This window comes from Littorina saxatilis, linkage group LG5, assembly GCF_037325665.1.
Source record: "Littorina saxatilis isolate snail1 linkage group LG5, US_GU_Lsax_2.0, whole genome shotgun sequence".
Lineage (NCBI taxonomy): Eukaryota > Metazoa > Mollusca > Gastropoda > Littorinimorpha > Littorinidae > Littorina > Littorina saxatilis.
The window spans coordinates 51,039,518-51,053,365 of NC_090249.1; the positions used below are offsets into that span (position 1 = coordinate 51,039,518).

General features: G+C 41.3%; 1 protein-coding gene across 1 annotated transcript; it reads right to left on the minus strand.

The window, feature by feature from the left end:
• Positions 1-707: 707 nt before the first annotated feature.
• LOC138967399 (trypsin-like) lies at positions 708-13,233 on the minus strand. The gene is made up of 7 exons (XM_070339940.1): positions 13,132-13,233; positions 9,840-9,932; positions 8,349-8,529; positions 7,776-7,909; positions 4,863-5,015; positions 1,772-1,920; positions 708-914 (listed from the first exon to the last, which is right to left on the minus strand). Exons 2-7 carry the CDS (start codon positions 9,895-9,897, stop codon positions 753-755), a joined length of 837 nt encoding a protein of 278 aa, XP_070196041.1. The 5' UTR covers positions 9,898-9,932; positions 13,132-13,233; the 3' UTR covers positions 708-752.
• Positions 13,234-13,848: the final 615 nt, after the last annotated feature.

Genomic DNA, 13,848 nt, shown 5'->3' on the forward strand with positions numbered 1-13,848 from the left:
TGTGTGTGGGTGTATGTGTGGTTGTGTGCGCACGCGCATGTGTGTGTGTGTGTGTGTGTGTGTGTTGCTTAATTGTCAGCTTGTCATTCGTTCCCTGTTAGGAACTCGTTTGCAGGAGCATGGGCGGCTAGGAAACTGAATAAATGAAGACCTTTCCTTTTCGGTTTCGTCTTCAGTGTTTGTTAGCGTGCTGTTTTCATTTTTGTGTGTGGGCTGGCAAGGGCGGATCCAGGATCTTAAGAAGGGCACACCCAAACTTTTATGCACAAACTTGAAGGCGCGAAACGCCTGAATTGAGGGCGCAAAGTTAAAGCGCTTTAATTGAGGACGCGAGGCGCCCGAACATGCTTGGGGGGTCCGGGGGCATGCCCACCCCCCCCCCCCCCCCCCCCCCCGGATTTGTTTTTTGCAGGGAAGCAAAATGCTGCAATCTAGGGCCACCTGAGCTCAGAAACTGTCATTTAATCATCTCTCTCTCTCTCTCTCTCTCTCTCTCTCTCTCTCTCTCTCTTTTTTTTTTTCCCTGAAGAGGGCCCTCTAAATCCGCCACTGGCTGGCCATTATGATGTAGTACGAATGTGCGTTCTTCTTTTCTATTCAACTCTGGAAACATTCTGTTGCTGCTTTGGAGGTTTCTTCTCGTTCTCAAAGAACGCATACACGCACATGCTTTAAAACAATTGCAACAACCAAACAGTGACACAGACTTAAATTTAGACTGACTTGAATTCGAAGTCAGCTTTTTATTATTGTTAGTTTTGTGAGATTGTAGTCTGGATCCAGTTGGAGAATTTGGATAGACGCGTGTACACACCGGGATATTCCTTTCTTGCACACCCTTCTCCGTGGAACACAGTGCCACTGACAACCTCCACTCCATTGCACGTGCACACCAAGGGACCGCCTGAATCTCCCTGTAATTGGGTCAAATAATGTCATTTAAAACTGGAGTTAATGACGACCGGTATGGTGTTGGACGTCATTTGTTTTTTTTTCGTGTTAGTGTGTGTGTGTGTGTGTGTGTGTGTGTGTGTGTGTGTGTGTGTGTGTGTGTGGTGTTTGTGTGTCAATGTGTGTGTGTGTGTGTGTGTGTGTGTGTGTGTGTGTGGTGTTTGTGTGTCAATGTGTGTGTGTGTGTGTGTGTGTGTGGTGTTTGTGTGTCAATGTGTGTGTGTGTGTGCGTGTGCGTGTGTGTGTGTGTGTGTGGTGTTTGTGTGTCAATGTGTGTGTGTGTGTGTGTGTGTGTGTATGACAGAGACAGCGAGAGGAACATATTGGATTAATTTAGACATTGAATACTGCAGAAGTCGGCATTAAATTTTTCAAACAAAAAGTAATGACACCATTAACCGAGAACGCGGAAGTGAAGGGGGAGGAGGGCTTGTGAATGATAGACACAGAAGAAAACTCATAACCACCCTTTTTTTTTTATTGCGTGTACCAATATAAAACTTTGAACACAGTAGGTCATTTAGCAAACCTGTTGAATGACAAAACGAACGTCGAAGTCTGCAAAGGCGAAAACGAACAAACAACGAATGTCCGATAAGTAAGCCAGAATGACGTCCTTATAACAATGCAACAGAGAGGCATACTTATAGAGAAAAGGGCATCTGTGCCGCCTTCAGCGTCACATGTCAACAATGACTCGTTGGCTATACCCATCGTTCGTCACTGACAGACAGGCCGACAGACAGACTGACAGACAGGCTGACAGAAAGACAGACAGACAGACTCACAGACAAACAGACTTACACACAGACAGACTTACAAAGCAGGCGTCTGTGCCTTCAGTGTAGGCACAGAGTTCCAGGTCACTGATAGAGTAGCCTGCAGCATTGTACGCTTCGACGCACTCCTCGTTCGCCTGCAACTTCACTTCCGTTTTGTATTGAAGCACCGTGCCGTATCCGAAAGGCTCTATGGCGAAAACAGAGGAAAATAAATAATTTAAAAAACAAAAATAAAACCAAAAGTGAAAGAAGGTCCGTAGGGCTCTCTTAAAGGCCCACTCCGCCTCGTGAAAACAGTTTGCCTGGCCGTCTCAGATCTGGCCTAGCTGTAACATGGGAAAAGATTATCCCCCCCCACTTGGCCACATACCAACAAATCAACTGCTTTGTGTGGTGATTTGAAATTTTCTGAAGAATTGACTTTCTAAAAAAAAACAAGTCGCGTAAGGCGAAAATACAATATTTAGTCAAGTAGCTGTCGAACTCACAGAATGAAACTGAACGCAATGCCATTTTTCAGCAAGACCGTATACTCGTAGCATCGTCAGTCCACCGCTCATGGCAAAGGCAGTGAAATTGACAAGAAGAGCGGGGTAGTAGTTGCGCTAAGAAGGATAGCACGCTTTTCTGTACCTCTCTTTGTTTTAACTTTCTGAGCGTGTTTTGAATCCAAACATATCATATCTATATGTTTTTGGAATCAGGAACCGACAAGGAATAAGATGAAAGTGTTTTTAAATTGATTTGGACAATTTAATTTTGATAATAATTTTTATATATTTAATTTTCAGAGCTTGTTTTTAATCCGAATATAACATATTTATATGTTTTTGGAATCAGCAAATGATGGAGAATAAGATGAACGTAAATTTAAATCGTTTTAAAAATTTTTATTTTTTTTTACAATTTTCAGATTTTTAATGACCAAAGTCATTAATTAATTTTTAAGCCACCAAGCTGAAATGCAATACCGAAGTCCAGGCTTCGTCGAAGATTACTTGACCAAAATTTCAACCAATTTGGTTGAAAAATGAGGGCGTGACAGTGCCGCCTCAACTTTCACGAAAAGCCGGATATGACGTCATCAAAGACATATATCAAAAAAATGAAAAAAACGTTCGGGGATTTCATACCCAGGAACTCTCATGTCAAATTTCATAAAGATCGGTCCAGTAGTTTAGTCTGAATCGCTCTACACACACACACACACAGACAGACAGACACACGCACATACACCACGACCCTCGTTTCGATTCCCCCTCGATGTTAAAACATTTAGTCAAAACTTGACTAAATATAAAAAGCACCAGAAAAATACCAGAAAACAAAAATGCACAGAGACTCGAGCACAGCCCAGTCTGTCTTCACTGAGTCACCGTGATGTACAGTGCATGAAAGAATCTTTCACCGTGGCTACCTTTCGACAGAAGTGACAGCCCGGTTTAAGGTGTGCTGTCAGACTGAGCACAGGATTACTAGTAAATAAAGTCATATCGCTGGCTTGAGTTTAAAGGCACAGTAAGCCTCCCGTAAACCATCACAGATACGGTCAGGCTTTTACACACAGTACAAACACCCTTTCATTTAAACACTCACCGATTGAGAACATCCTAGGTGCCCTCCGTAAAGAGCGAACAATTTTCAAAGAATTTATTTTTGCGTGGTTTATTTTACCCCTGAGCCATCGTGAACCCGTGTGATCCAGTTTCCCTTTTTCACAATGTAGTCGTCAGTTAGTCATTTGAATGCGACTCGATGTGAGCTTATCTACAATAGCACGTTTTTATGCACGAAACAAACGGATGTGGTTCACAAGAACTCTAGCGATGGCTTTTGACTGTTGAGAGGAACGGCGATATGCCGCATAAACCGTCGTCTGCTACGACCCTTGCGTGACCCTGCTTCCGGGCTTTTCTTTTTTCAAACTTTCACAACTTCGAATTGCACTGATCTTGTCTTGATGAAAAAAGAATTCTTTTATGATTAAAGAATGTTTGTGTAACAAGCTGTCAATTTATCATTTAGATTTTAAAAGTAAGGTCTTGCGCAAAAACGCACCACGGTCCAAAAACATTCTGATAATCATCGATCCACGGCTGTCGCCAGTTTAAGGGAAGTAACTCATTTTTGACCAGAGTTCAGGATGGGTCCAAAAAGTGTTCGAGAGAATCTGCAAAATTAATTCTTTAAAAATTGCTCGCTCTTTACGTAGGGCACCTAGGATGTTCCCGTTTGGTGAGCGTTCAAATGGAAGGGTGTTTGTACTGTGTGTAAAAGCCTGACAGTATCTGTGATGGTTTACGGGAGGCTTACTGTCCGGGCGTGATTTCCGGGATATTCATAACAGCCGTCCAGCACAAAACGAGGCGCCATTGTTTTAAAGGGCCAAGTCCACGAAAATGAATTCTTTGAAAATTTCTCACGCTCGACAGAAAGCAGCCAGGATGTTCCCGTTCGGTGAGCGTTTAAATGGAAGTATGCTTGTACTCAGTGTATGTAGACGCTCGGGGAGCTCTGTGATGGTTTACGGGAGGCTTACTGCATGTGCCTTTAACATGTGGTGGTGAACGCAGGAGACAGCTGATCAGGGATGGCCAAATGTCCGCCCGATCGCCAGGGGCGAGTAAAAAATCTGCCAGGTTAGTAGAAACCGCCTGGCAACTAGCCAAGCTTGCCAGCGAACATTCTGGTCCAATGCAACAATATCGGTTGTAGTATCGAGTTTCAAAGCCATAGAAACACTGCAGATGCAGCAACTTAAGTACGTCAGTACCAGGCCAGCGACATTTCTGGCGGGCTAGTGACTTTCTGTGAGTTACAAGCCCGGCTGGCGAGTTAAAGTTTTGAGATTAACCGCCATCCCTTCTGATTTGGCTTTTGTAGGGCGCGCAGCGGTGGGAGCCTTAGTGAGAGCAGATGGGACACGCACACGTGGATCAGAGGACATTCTCAGGGCTGGGTATTCAAAAATGGATCGGAGCTGCATCGCGCAGACTCTTTCTTTCAAACCCAAATTAATTAGTTTTATTGGTAATTCTCAGCTTTAAGCATCTCCCTGTGCTCTTTTTAAACCAGATCTTGATTGCTCGCGGTAACACTCCAGAAACACAATGCATCAGCTCTCTTTACCTTCCGCGGCTTGGCCCCACCCGTAGACCGTACACTCGTGTCCACTGACAGCACACTGCGGGTCGTTGTCGACGGCGATGGTGGCGGTGTAGTCGTCGTTGACGGCGCTGGCGTTCAGCTTGAGCAGAGCAACGTCACCTGTGGGCTTGAACACTGAAATGCGACGAGCCATGATTTTGCGACTGCAGCAATGTCAGTGGATCTTTTGGGCATGGCCGATGGTACGACATCTTTCTGACACTGAAATATGATAATAAATCTCTGTGTGTGCGTGTGCCGGTGTGTGTGTGTGTGTGTGTGTGCGTGCGTGCCGCGGTGCCGCGTGCGTGCGTGCGTGTGTGTGTGTGCGTGCGAGCGTGCGTGCGTGTGTGTGTTTGTCTGTGTGTGTATTTGTCTGTGTCTGTGTCTGTGTGTGTGTGTGTTGCACGAAAAAGGAAAAGGACACTGAAAGACGATAAGAAATGATAGCCAATAGCAACGTTATGATTTTTTTTCTCTGAAATACTAATTTTCAAAGGATATATGCAAAGAACACAAATTCATAATTTTAAGAAACCTAAAGCAATATCAAATCTGAAGGTTCAGAAGCCAGCTAACACATTGTTTATCATGACTACCAAATATAAAAAAAAATCATGCTAGAGGTGTTGTCAATATTGTGTAAACAAAGTGTAGGAAATTTTGCCACCTTTTCAAACCTATATTTGATTAAATAATTAATTTTCTGCACATAAATTACGGTAAAAACACTTTATAACAATTCCATGAAAAAGAGCATTCAATTTCACGCAGGTATACCAATTTTCATAAAGAAAATAGGCAATTACAATTGTTCGTGATGTTATGACGATGTTGCACGATCATTCAGGCCTATAATGGTTAGTTCAAACGCATGCGTTCCATTTTCGTCGGACAATTAACATAAGCGACACATTCATTTAATGTTATAGGGTACTTACACGTGCACAGACTGGCGGTGAGCGTTCGAGTAATTTTCTACTGCTGATATGACGAAGTCACCAGGACAAAATTTGTTTTCAGAATGATTAGTCAATTCTTTGAAGACATGCAGAACAAGTGACACACTTTTTGAGTCACTTGAGAAAAAGTGACTCTATGTAATCGGTCAGTGTTAGTCTGTCCGGCCGGCCGGCCGTCCGTAGACACCACCTTAACGTTGGACTTTTCTCGGAAACTATCAAAGCGATCGGGCTCATATTTTGTTTAGTCGTGACCTCCAATGACCTCTACACTTTAACGATGGTTTCGTTGACCTTTGACCTTTTTCAAGGTCACAGGTCAGCGTCAAAGGAAAAATTAGACATTTTATATCTTTTCTCGGAAACTATCAAAGCGATCGGGCTCATATTTTGTTTAGTCGTGACCTCCAATGACCTCTACACTTTAACGATGGTTTCGTTGACCTTTGACCTTTTTCAAGGTCACAGGTCAGCGTCAAAGGAAAAATTAGACATTTTATATCTTTGACAAAGTTCATCGGATGTGATTGAAACTTTGTAGGATTATTCTTTACATCAAAGTATTTACATCTGTAGCCTTTTACGAACGTTATCAGAAAAACAAGGGAGATAACTAGCCTTTTCTGTTCGGCAACACACAACTTAACGTTGGGCTTTTCTCGGAAACTATAAAAGTGACCGGGCTCAAATTTTATGTGAACGTGACTCATTGTGTTGTGAATAGCAATTTCTTCCTGTCCATCTGATGCCTCATATAATATTCAGAACTGCGAAAGTGACTCGATCGAGCGTTTGCTCTTCTTGTTATGTTACATCTTTATTCGCATTTTAAAGTCTTCTTGAACTTTATTTCCTTCGCTTTTGACGTCAGAGATTTCACTGTGGAAGAGATGGTCGTGAAGAGACGTCATGTTTTTTCTTTAAATCACATGTCAGTAACGGATAAAATCAATCCCCTTATTGATGAGATAAGTTGCCTAATTGGCACTGTTGACGCATAGAATCTAGTATTTCATTCCTAACCCATATTTTTCGGATCTGGAACCCGACAGTGCAGTACACTTAGATGAGTGTCTTGCCCATGCATAGACTAGACCATTCATGTACACTGTCCAAAAAACGCCCAGTTTTTTTTTCTCTCAGAGGTATGAGTGTTAACCAGCAGTGTTTCAGTAAGAATATATATAGTGTTAATTTAAAGATCACTGAGTTTTTCTAGGCTATCTATATTCACAATACAATACAATACAATACAATACAATAACTTTATTAATCTCTAAAAGAGAAATTACATTGCTGAGCGTTTGTGTCCGTAATAATAACATACATAAAACATTCAAGATAAACATTTGTTCTTTGTCCTGAGAAAATATAGCACATTGGTTATCACATAAGAAAGTATATTAAAAATAAATTAACATGCATTCACCATCAACAATGCACAAAAGAAAGTCAGCACCTTGCCGGTTATCACATATTGTCTAAGATTAAGAGAGTAGAATGCAAAACAAAATCAACAATACTGAAACAATACAGAACACTGACCCCGTGCATCAGAGCGACAACACCAGCATCTACCGCCCCACCTGAGAATTGAAGATGTGAATTGCAGATGGAATGAACGAATTTCTGTAGCGTGTGGATCTTGCGGTTGGTTGTCTGAATCTGTTGCTCCTGTCTGTCCGTCTACTGTCAAATTCCGGTCTGAGTGGGTGCGAGTCGTCAGCCAAAATCTTCTGTAACTTGTCAGTCAGTCGTCGTTCATGTGTTGATGTGAAATTGTCCTGCTTCCTCCCAACCACCCCACTTGCTTTCCTGATGAATTTATCTAATCTATCCCTGTCTTGCTTGTTGATGTTGCCAATCATACCATGGTAACACTAAGATGTTCTCTATGGAGAAGAACTGCTCTCCGTTCTCTGTCTATACTCACTGTCATACTCTGGTACAACGAAGATGTTCTCTATGGAGAAGAACTGCTCTCCGATCTCCGTCTTGTTCAGATTGTTCTCCCCTAGAACCACCAGCCAGTCCGAAAGTACCGATAGTCCTGGGAGAGCGGTGTCACTGAAATGAAGGCACGTAAAGCTAAATCAATACAATTATTCAATCTCTGGGCCTAACAGAATAAAACTGAACCGTACGCACTGCATGTTTCTCAACGATACGAGGAAATCAAAGGCTGGCCGACACCCTGCATCTGAGACTGCGCTGACGCATTGTCTTAATAACACAAGCCAAATCCCTTAATTTACTTACAACGGAATTTCTTGATTTAATTTTTAGCTTGTTTTCAATCCAAACTTTATATGTGTTTATAGTTGTTTGGATTGAGGAGATGATAAAGAATACAATGCAATCACTTTTAAATCTGTTAGTTAAAATTCGATTTTTAAGCTAATGAACAAAACAATGACCAGCAGTGAGCAACGTGCCCCCACACACACGGTTGACACAGACAGACAGACAGCCAGACAGACAGAGAGACAGACAGATATACACTCACTCAAAACAATGACCGGCGGTGAGCACCCACTGAGGGGCGATCAGAATGCCCCCACACACGTGCTTCAGGCCGGATTTCTCGGTGAACACGTTAGGTTTGAGATACCATAGCGACGCGCTGAATTTCGCTTCACCCCGGCTCACAACCTCCCCGTTCACGATCCGCTTTTCTGGGATGTGAGCTGCACACACGTGTAATCAATTGTACGAATCACTCGAATTACATTCCTCGAATTACAAATTTAGTCAAAGAGAACTGATTTCAACTGCCCTCTGAAACAAAAATCTTGTTTGCTGAACACAAACGTTTGCAGGATCTAAAGCATACCAGGAGACAACGGCAGGCAGACCTCATCACAACCAGCTCTCTAAATCTCACAGAAGTTTCACGGGTGGTAATTGAACGTTTTAGCTATAAATAGATCAATGCTCAAGGCTGGCAGACACCTCTGTAAAGCAGTCGCTATGACAAGGGCGACATAATGTGTCCCTCTCACATCAGGTTAAAAGTCATGACGAGCAGGTGCTAATAGTACATCAAATATTTGTCTGAACGATTGGCCAGAGAGAGAGAGAGAGAGGGAATTGAATTGAATTGAATTGAACTTTATTTATTGAGGGTAACAGAATAAGCAATGTAAACATGCTTTTTTTTTATCCGGCCCTCGCCCATTGAGGGTAACTCGATTAACTTGATAACAAGAAGAAATAGAAGTTAAGCTACAATACAATTTACATAATTAACATGTCAAACAATTAAAAAGACATTTCAAAATGCATTATGAATATCAAGCAATGGTGAAATATTATCACATAATTATTTACTTGTTTGCAAGAGAAACAGTATGTAGAGTTCCTTGAATGATGTTTCACTGACTTGCATTTTAATTATATCAGGAATAGGGCGCCAGAATAAGAAAGACTTGACATGTACAGGTCAATTCTAGGGGTTGGGGTAATTAATTCGTTTAGTTTTCTTGAATTGTTCAGTTTGAAATATGAAGCAATGAGTGTAGGTGCATTCCCTGACATAATTCATGCATCATTGCACCTTTGTTATAGGTAAATCTTATTTTGATAGGAAGAATCTTCAATCTTTTATAATCAGACGTAGAGAGAGATGTATTTTTTAAAAGAATTAATTTAACAGCTCGTCTATGTAAAGAGCACAAGTGTTTCAAAGTGTTTGCACTTGCAGAGTCCCAAATAAAAAAGAAAAAAGAGAGAGAGAGAGAGAGAGAGAGAGAGAGAGAGAGAGAGAGAGAGAGAGAGAGAGAGAGAGAGAGAGAGAGAGAGAGAGAGAGAGAGAGAGAGAGAGAGAGAGAGAGAGAGAGAGGGGGGGTGTTCAAGACTGACAAAGAGAAAGGCTTATGCTATTCTTTCCTTCTTCGCTTATCTGTTTGTCCGGTTCTTTTTTACTTTCTCGCTTGTGTTTGCTTGAAACATGTTGTGATGATTATGCTGCTACGTTTATAACTAAGATTAGTGTGACCTGCACGAGCGATGTTCGCACCAACAACCAGAAGCAGGCAAATCAGGTTGAATTTCATGTTTACTGCTACTCGAACAAGTTGTGTCAGCCTTCCTGAAAAGGATAAAAAATTAATAACCCATCACATTACAATTCATGGACTGCATCCTAGGTTTTGCATGGGTAAGTTTGTGGAACGACAAAGTTGGTCACCCATCCATGTTTCTCCCGTTTCGCAGTATTGTTAACGTGCACAATTATGGTTCACAAAGTGTGAAAGCATAAAATAGAATCAATTGCTCGTATGCGTATCTATAGGTATCTGTACGCATACGAGCAATTGGTTCAATTTTATGCAAAAAAGCAACAAAAAAACAACAATCGTGATTATAACAGGTAATGGTGCATATTAATGAGCCCGACATTACCGAATGGCAACATGTGCCCCTTCACAACTTGCCTACACCGTGTCAGAGAAATCTGAAAAGCTTCACTGCGGCTTCCACGTTCGCTTTTTGAGTAATTTTTATTTGTTTATTACACCCCCGGTATAGGGGTGTGTATAGGATTCGGTCGATGTGTTTGTTTGTTTGTTTGTGTGTTTGTGTTCGCATATAGATCTCAAGAATGAACGGACCGATCGTCACCAAACTTGGTGAACAGGTTCTATACATTCCTGAGACGGTCCTTACAAAAATTGGGACCAGTCAAACACACGGTTAGGGAGTTATTGGTGGATTAAGATTCTACAAGGACTTATAGAGGGACATATTAATGGTCAAAGGGAAATAACCTTCTCAGTTGGTGGCAGTGAGAATGGTAAGGACGGGGGTGTTTTTCCTACCTCGGAGGAATTTCTTGTTTTCAGTTATTTTCGCGAAGTCTGTTTACAGAAAATTTAGTGTCAAAGCTTCGTGCAGCGAGCTTCGGGAAGTAGACTTAGGCGCTTAGAACTGTTTTAGGATTTGCGCCATATAAATATCCTCGTTATTATTATGAAGTAGACTTCGCCCTCTACTTTACCCGATTATTATTGGGCTTTACACAGGCTTTACACAGTTTTTGAATTTCATAAAACAAGCACACTATCATTATACTGTGTCCACTGAATCTGATGTCCATTTGCTAAAGTGGTTCAAACAATCAAGCCATTTAACTTGTACAAATTCACAGAGAGACCGTCTAAGAATAACAGTGGAATAATGTTGGAGAAACTCTGTCAAAGTTGGAGAAAAAAAAGGTTGATTTGTTTTGCAATTTATTTTTTGCATATTATATCTACCCATGGAATAAATCTCAGGTAGGGGAAGGGCTCCTAATATGGACCGGCTCCTAATATGGACCGGCTCCTAATATGGACCACCTCTTGTTCTGACAAACTAACGGCGCTAGAGCGCTCAAAAAAGTTTTATTCGCTGTACTCACCCTCTCTGTATAACTTGCACATGTCAAAACAGTTGCAGAAACACAAATCTCAAAACCGTTAGGCTTTTTCTCTTTTTTTCACTTTTGACAGCGTTCACTCTAAATTTGCCGCCTAAAACGGACTCGTTTCTGTCCACAGCCAAAGCTTTTATCGCTCAAAAACTGCTATATATGACAGCTACGACTGAATTTGTTACATTTTAGCCGTGTTGACCCCGAGTTTCTACTGCAAACAAAAAATAATAGCAAAATCTCAAAGTGTGTGCGAGTCCCCTAATATGGACCACCTTCAACAAATCGAAGAAAATAAAAGCTAAAGGCTATTTTCATTAATTCATTAGGAAGCTTGCTGGAAATAACCTATAACTAGCCCTCGAGATTTAAAAAATTACAACAAAAAGTCTTCTTTTCGTGGAAGTTGACAATTTCACTTATTTTCACTCTGTTTTTGATAAGCTTCTTTAGTTTCCTGGTGTGCTTCAAATAATGCTCTCATCAACCCGAAACAGATAAATCTAAAGCATATTTTGATTAGTCTGACTTGTACACTAAGTTGTATCATGTTATTTTGAAGTATGGGGGCGTTTTACAGTGAATCGTGAAGGCCGCTTCACCGGTCCATATTAGGCGCCCAGGCTCCTAATATGGACCATTTGTAATTTTTTCTGTATTTAATTTTTGCTGAATATCTATCAAAGCTATTTCACTCTAATTTGGCCTAACGGTTAACATAAGAGAGAAGGACTACCAAACACAAAATGAAACTTCTTCGCAAGAAAACAAGCTAATTATCAGCATGAAACAAAAAGTGGTCCATATTAGGAGCCCTTCCCCTACGTACACTTATATGAAGAAATCTCTGTTTTTGTGTCGTGGGATCTGTTCACACTTGAATTAAACAGATTTAAAAAGTCTATCTTTATTGTCCTTGATAATGAATGTTTCATGCAGACCGTATTTTTTATTCCAAAAAGAGACCAAAAACGTCAATTTTTAGTCTGACGCATACATCATACAAATAACACTTTTTGTGACAAAACAATTTCTGAGATTTTGTAAAACAATTAAACTTAAGGAAAAAAGTCAAAAGCCTTGAAAAAAAGACACAAATCTTTTAATTTCATGTTGTCCCTGCTTTTAAACACCACATTTACCATACAGTCAGTGACTTTCCAGCATCTATCGGACACATAACAAAACATGTCCCGATTCGAAAGTTGGTGGCTCTCTATGGTGACTAGATCTGAAATTAAACACGTCAGCCAAGATTCGAAGTGACGACTGTGCGAATCCACTCTCATTCTTTTTTGACGCATCCTTGCACCAGGAGAAGCCAACTTGAGAGAAGAGCTCTGTACCGGTGTAACACCCCGTTCTGATCCCCACTTCTTCAGCTTCAGTAACCCAAACTGTCTCATGGGGTACACTTCAGGTGGGGGTCAGAACGGGGTGTTACACCGGTACCGAATTTCCATACCGGTTTTATTTCGGGTTTCTTGTGTAAACCAAAATGTTGGCATGAGAACATGTCTAGTATTTTTCTGTCAATGCAATAAAGCCGCCTATCGCACCCGACTACTTCATGCTTGTGTGTGTGTGTGTGGTGTTTTGTTTTTGCTGATAAACATTGAGGCGGTCTCCGTGTTCTGCCATCAATGTTGATCTCTGAACTGTCAACATGTCCTCAGCCGTGAGAAAGCACGCTCAGATGGCACATGCACCCATTGCCATGGTGGTATTCGGGTTTCCGTTGATTGTTACTGAAATGTACAAAGAATGCTAGTTCGAAACGGAGAACTCAAAACCAATTTTGTCTTCAGTATACAGCTGAAGGGCTCATTGAGAATGAACTCTGGTCGACTATTATCAATACAAGTGAGTATCTTACCTGTCCTGTCGTGGGTTGATTCAGAGTTAGAAATGCCAGGACAACAGCACCTTTATATACTGTGTGGTGAAACTGACAACAAAAAGTTCATCCGCACTTAAGGATGATGCCTTATGGTGAAAGCGTACGCAACTGTACGGCTTCAGTTTGTCTGTGGTATCGAGATATTTAAATCAGGCAGACATAAAACCGACGCTCTTTTATGGGAATGTCCAAACAACTAGGCATCAGCCTTATAAAGCCCCACATGTTGCACTCAGCCTGATGCGAGTTACGTATAGTCACATTGAAGGCATACAATATACCCGACACAAAGCCAAAATGTGTGTTTTTGTTTGTGTTTATTACCATGATTCTTTTTCTGGAAAGATTCTTGCCGCTTGAGAGTAAAGGTATGCACACACATTTTTTGGTTTGGGAAATTAGCAGGTGTTTGTATTTTACGTCCGTTTGAAACAAAAATGATGTGAACGTTGCTTTTAGGCCAGGTCATACACTACAGACGTAGCTTTTCATGTCTGTCCGTCTTTCTGTCCGTCTTTCTGCCCGTCCGCCCGTCTGTTCCTCTATATCTGTCTCCATAATCTCTTCCGCGTTTTCTTAACCCTGTCTCTCTTCCCTCTCGCTCTGTCTCTATTTTACATTTGTCTATGTAATTATCCCGAACGTAACTATGCCTATAAACGCTTCCACAAATGGAATGTTCTTACTTTGAAT

What these genes read in the sequence shown, in the direction of transcription:
- LOC138967399 (XM_070339940.1), bottom strand. Translation starts at nt 9,897, where the DNA reads ATGAAATTCAACCTGATTTGCCTGCTTCTGGTTGTTGGTGCGAACATC. An exon ending in ACCGCCGGTCATTGTTTTGA is followed by an intron (nt 7,910 to 8,348) that starts GTGAGTGTATAT and finishes CCTTCATTTCAG; the next exon opens with TGACACCGCTCTCCCAGGAC. An exon ending in AAGGCACAGACGCCTGCTTT is followed by an intron (nt 915 to 1,771) that starts GTAAGTCTGTCT and finishes ACCCAATTACAG; the next exon opens with GGAGATTCAGGCGGTCCCTT.